This window comes from Siphateles boraxobius, unplaced genomic scaffold (genome assembly GCF_051911475.1).
Source record: "Siphateles boraxobius isolate OS27281-9 unplaced genomic scaffold, OSU_SipBor_1 1, whole genome shotgun sequence".
Classification (NCBI taxonomy): domain Eukaryota; kingdom Metazoa; phylum Chordata; class Actinopteri; order Cypriniformes; family Leuciscidae; genus Siphateles; species Siphateles boraxobius.
In genome coordinates, this window is record NW_027508699.1 from 17,290,048 (window position 1) to 17,296,418 (window position 6,371).

Sequence of the window (6,371 nt, forward strand, 5' to 3'; positions counted from 1 at the left end):
CACTGGGGCGGCGAGCTGAGAACCAGCGCGGCCCGCCCCAAGATACCAAACTCCAGATTCCAACCGAGACTGAACGGGACACGGTGGAGGTTCCACTCGAGCCCGGCAGCCTCGGCGGCCCGTTACAGCATAGCTGATAATTCTGGATCCGGCTCGGGCAACATTGAACTCCCGGAGGGAGACAATGCAGCCGAGTCATCATCTCTAGAAGTCAGCTCACCCTCCGATGCTGCAATCGGCGTCCTGTCCTCCAGGGGAGCCCCGAGTGAAACCGCTGGCCCACCCATTACAGATGGACCAGCAGACAACACAGGAGGCTCCAGTGGTTGCAGTGGAAGGGAGGAGTGAGGAGCCCACAGGGAATGGTTACCGGGCGGGACATCCAACACTATCCTCCGGTCACCCATCCCACACAGCACCCGAGGGTGGGGCATGGTAATGGGGACTCGCTCTCCGCGAACGAAGGCGAGTCTCGCCCTCAACACTGCGACAGTCATGTTCCCACAGTGAAAACATGAGCTGTCCACAAAAGCTGTCTCAGCGTGCTGTAAGCCAAACACGTGACACAACAGTTGTGACCATCAGAGAGAGACAGGGAACGACCGCACCCAGAAACGCACGGGCGGAATGACATCTTGAAAAAGACGCAAACGCACCCGTGTTGCTCTTTCAGAAAATAGGACCGTCACCAGTGCCGGAGCACACAGGGGAATGACCGCGGCAACACTGAACAGAGAACTGAAACAGTGAAGCACTCACTTTTCCGCCCTCTAACCAGCCATCAACACACACAAACATTTAGAAATTTGTTGCTGTTAAAACAGCAGTTGAGAGCTCAAAGCTCGCGATCACCGCTGCACTCGCGCTGTAGAACACCAGCACTGGGAGAGTCTTCCTGAAGAACACCGACACACTCGCTCGTTGTAGACAACAGCACTCTCAGAGACATCAAACGATCGGCTCCGAAGCGAAAGGCAACTAGTGCGTGCATCCACTTCCGTATTTATACCCGCGCCGCGGGGGCGGAGTGTGTGATGCGAATCACGCACGCCAATTACATTGGCTCGTTCAATAGTACTCGAAGATGATAGGCTCCCTAGCGTGATCCCATTTCAGTCGCGTCGACTACGTCCGACGTTATCGACTGAAAGGGAACCCACGCCATGACACTAACACAGTTACAAATAAATCAGATAGAGCACATAAATATAATAATTAGGCCTTTAGTGTTATATAATAATAACACTAAAGTGTTTACTGTCTAAATTAAATAGATTCATCTTTGTTAAAACTGTGTTTTATTGTTTGATTAACTTTTATGACATAGACGGTATTTATAGGCTGCTGTCACTTTAAGACAGAATGCAAGGTTCCAATATAATGATACACATCCAATTACTTTCACAACTATTTACATTCACTTATATAGCCGACTGTGTTCACGAGAATGCTTGCCGAGAGGGGTATTGTAACATAATATTGTGTGTATGTGTCCTTTCAAGCACAAGAATATGCGAAAGAGGAATCAATTATGTGTTCATGCAGTATCTGAAACCCCCTCTCTTTGTGTGCGGCTGTGCAGCACGAGTAGTGAATTGAGTTCTCTATTGCCTCTTCTTGTGCTGCAATGGTTTAAAGGGGTCATATGACAGTTCTAAAAAGAAAATTATTTTGTGTATTTGGTTTAATGCAATGTGTCTACACGGTTTTAGGTTAAAAAAAGTCATTATTTTACACATAACGTACATTATAGTTATTCATTCTATGCCCCGCCTATCTGAAACGCGTAGATTTTCACAAAGCTCATTGTTCTGAAAAGCGCGGTGTGCTCTGATTGGCCAGTCGATTCAGTGGATTGTGATTGGCCCGAATACCTTAAGTGTGTGATGGAAATGTCAAACTCCCTTACCATATTTGGAACATCAGCTCCCAAAGCAATAATGACAGGTGATAAAGTCGGGTATTACCTTATCAATTCGAGCCCGAATCTGATCCGGAAAATGCAGATGTCCAAGCTGATTGATCAACTTTGCTAGCACAACAGGACCAGAACATATCAGATTGGTAAGGTTTTATTTCATTGGGGACATAATTACTGACTATAATGACTTAGATGTAGATTTGTGGGGGCATGTTTGAATTAAGTGTTTTAGGAAGGCGTGGCTGAGCGTTAACTTTTACAAAGAATATCTCTTTGGGTTTGAGACTTTGAGCTTTGTAACTCTGCAGATCTTATACATGCACAAACAGCTACATAACACACTAAAGAAAAAGGAAAACAAGAAATTGTATCATATGACCCCATTAAAGGAATAGTTCACCCAAAAACCTCATGTTGTTCTTCACCCTCATATTATATTATTTCCTACAATGGAGGTCAATGGCTACTGTTAACTGCTCTGGTAACATTCTTTAAAATATCTTCTTTTGTGTTCAACAGAAGAAAACAAATCATACAGGTTTGGAGCAACTTTAGTGTCAATAAGTAATGACAAAATGTTCATTCTGGGGTGAACTATCCCTTTAAATGTATTTGAATGTGTGAATTGGCAAGACAAAACATGTGCAAATTATAAATTTTCAATCTATGATGGTTAAACTTTGCAATTAATCTGCTGAATCATGGGGGCCGGTCCGTACGGATCCCGGATCAACTAGGATCAACTACGATTTAACCCTCTATGTAACCATTTATATAAGCATTTGCATCAGTAGCATTTTTCATGAGGTCAACGTCTTGGTAAGCACCCCATCTAATCGCTGTCATGTGTCAGTGCATGTTTGGACTTTCAGTTTGTGTTTTGATTGGTTCCTGTTTTCCTTTGTTCTTTTCCCGCCACTCCTTTGTTTCTATGGTTAATATCATTAAGTTCATTTGTCCAGGCTGTGTATGACTAATTATCTCGTTTCTGTTTGCTATTTAAGATGCACCCTTTCTATCAGTCCTTGTCTGATCTCTGTTGTGTTTATGTGTTAATCTTGTTCCAGATTGCTATTATTATAGCAATTATTGTATATTATTATATATTATTTGGGTTGTATGCATAATCGGAATCTTCAGTCTGTTCCTGAGGAAACCACCGTGTGACAATCGCAGACTATTACTGGATTATAAATATTTCCAAATTTTCCCAAGACTTCTTTTTTAAGGCGCGGATAAAAGCTCCAGCAGGTACTACAGCATCTGACTTTGACATCCATGATATGGATGTCTGTCAGCTAATGGGGCTTTCATAACGTTCATATTGCAATTTTGGCTTTTAAGTCGACAATTTTCTATCATGGTACTTGACTCGTTATCAGGAAGTGGTCATTGTCGTGGTTCGGGGCCTTCCATTAAAAGCCGTAGCCCTTTGTGTAAGCGGCCACATTAATCTGTTTTTTAACGAACACTGATGGCCATCCCGGAGGATTTTTAATGAATCCGTGAGCACACACAAAGGCACACGTTTAGCGCTCTCGGAAAAGCAGGATATTAAAATGAGACGTCTGACAGCACTGCCAAAATGAATGGCCAATTTAATTGCCCCATGGACAGCCATTATTATGACATTTAGTGAGGTATTTTCAGTGGCAGACAGGAGTCGTTTAGTGCCCGTTTTAAGTGCACTCTGCACGCCAAGGTCACGTTGCCATAGTCATAACACTCATGAATAGAAATGCTAATGAGAGTCGTCAGTAACAGTTCTATTTTCTCTATGAAAGTCAATGCCCATATCTGCTCAACTTAAAAGAGAAAGCTTTATCTCACCTGAGCAGAGATGTCATCCGGCGTGTGCTGTGCATACCAAGACGCTCTCTTAGGCTCACCGCTAACAGATAGGATTCATGTAAATCAGATGTGCTAATGCTAGATCAAACACGGCAAATGCTACGGACAGCTGGAACTAATATTGGAAATACAGAGGGTGCGTCTCAATCAGCTCCCTAGTTCAGTAGTCAGGCCACTGATCAGAGTCTGCCACTTTAAGGGCTGGTTCAATCGTAAAATACTTTCAGTGCACTGGAACGTTCGCTCCCTGAAAAATCCCACAATGCACCGCAAAAACCAGTGATCATCGATGCTCGCTGCTCCCTTACCGTAAATGTCACATCTCTGAATCACGAAGAGTCAATTCAATAAATATGACACATGATAGAAAATATGAAAAGACAAACTGTTTTCGTATTATGTGTCAGCCTAAACACACATCACTAGACAGGTAGAAAACGCATCTAGTTAACATTTATAATTGATATTTGGCTGAAATGTTCTAAGGATATGTAACAGAACAGTGTGTTTAAAAAGCATAAAAAATAATTTTAAAAGGATAGGTCCTGTCTGTGTTTGATTAATACCAGCGATGATATTCTACAACATTTTATGTTGACGTTGTACGTAGTCATGTCGCCGGAAATTGAGTAATACCTGTCCCAATGTGTATTGAGCCAGGGTCTTTACCAGAGCAAGGATTTGTGTACATGATATACTGATTCATGAGCTCGAAGCTAGGAGCTGATTGAGATGCACCCAGAGGCACTGACGTTAAGTAAGGGTCTGTCGGGCCTAAATTAAAATACTCCACCATTTTAAGAGGCACAAAATTAAAACATTCAATTAAGTTTTGATTAAGTTAATTGGTTTTAATTCAGGGACATGAAGTCTTTTTATAAAAAAAAGAACATTTAATGCCTCTGTTTTTCTAGACTAATTTAACCACTAAATTAGCAGCCTGCTTGCTTAAGTGCACTTGATAGAAACAAAACATGTTTTAATAGTCGTTTCTTATATAAAAAGAAAGGAATGAAAAGCACCTGACATGTTAATGTCTGTAAACTTGCTTTGGAAAAATAATCCTAGTCATATACAATGTAGGCCATCATGCACCGCTCACAAATCAAAAGGCTGGTTGTCTCTAAAGTGCATTGCATATCAGAAGAAACGTAAACTATGTGGCTGTACACTGGAGGAAATGATCCTTAAATTGGAACTGTACATTTTCATTAAGCAATTACAGCTCCTTCAGTGCTGAACAGCTAACTGTGATCTCATATACTGAGTGGGTCCCTGTCCAAGGTCCTGAAATCTCTTCCTAGCAGCACACAAGGCCATGTATAAAAAAAAAAAAAAAAGGAAAAAAGAAAAGAAAATCAATTGAGCCTTTTTTCATCTCCACCTTTTAATAAACATTTAGGGGGATAACTGTCCTTCAATTTTAAGTATTAAAGACTGGAGACGAAAATCCTTGTAGCTTTTTCCATGTAACTTAGAACTGCAAATTAAGTGCAGAAATTAAAGACCAATAAACAAAATCATAATTTATAATAATAATACCACAATTACCATCAATATGCTGCTTTGAAATCACCTTATTTTTAGGTTGAAATTATCCATGCTGAACAAGTAGGCTATAATATAAGTGCATACTAAGTGCATATTATTTTATTAAAATCAATTGAGCAATGTTTTTATTTATTATAATTCATCCTCGATGTGCCTGTGTTTTGCACAAACAGTGCAACTTTCAAAGTTGTGTCTCGCAGTCTCCCACACAAATCACCTTACCTGACTTTCAAACATGGACACGTGCCCATGCAGCTAGCAAAGTGTGTAAAAACGTCTTACCGAAAAATACAAAGCTCAGTAGCCTAACACTCTGCGTGTCTCTTTACCTCGATATCCGGCAATTCTTTGCTCAACATTGTAGCCATTATGTCCAATCTGTAGTATGTGATCCGATCTCCAATCCGAGCGCTTGACACGAGTAGATCTAGCTAAGCATGCGCTCAGAACTTTAGTGAGCGCGCTTAAAACACGCGACTAGTCCATTATGACACCGCACACATTTCACATCAGCAGCAGCTGTGAACCTTTTGTATTGACGCAGACATGATAAAGTGCTATACTTAAACCAACGGTACTCACAACTATTATCTCTTTTTAACCGATTGTTTTTTTTTTAATTGACACGAACAGGGCGAAGTGGTAATAGTTCTAGGCGAAATGGTTTATTCCGTCTACAGACGAACTTTAAAGGGTCAAAGTTTACATTGAAGGGAAAGCTCGGCTGCACGTGCACACGGTGACGATTTTATTAACCCCCATTTTCAATATTTAAATAAATATATAGTCCTACAATATTAAATTTTAGTAGGCTTTATCTATCTATCTATCTATCTATCTATCTATCTATCTATCTATCTATCTATCTATCTATCTATCCAGTGTAAAATAATTCATCCATTTTATATTGGCATAGTTTTTATATTTTCATGTACACATTTGTATTACTTTTTATGAATTCATATGCATTTTTATATTGTTTTATATTAATTGTTCATTTAAATAGGAATATTAATGTAATTAATAACCATGAAGCTTACATACATAT

General features: G+C 40.3%; 1 protein-coding gene across 1 annotated transcript in view; it reads right to left on the reverse strand.

Annotated features, from left to right (window-relative positions):
• The window catches only part of dpydb (dihydropyrimidine dehydrogenase b), a 202,947-nt gene extending 197,140 nt beyond the window's left edge, over positions 1–5,807 (reverse strand). Inside the window, exon 1 of the mRNA XM_077225503.1 lies at positions 5,653–5,807. Within this exon, the coding sequence (XP_077081618.1) occupies positions 5,653–5,691 (39 nt within the window). The 5' untranslated portion in view covers positions 5,692–5,807. The remainder of the gene's footprint in view (positions 1–5,652) is intronic.
• Positions 5,808–6,371: the final 564 nt, after the last annotated feature.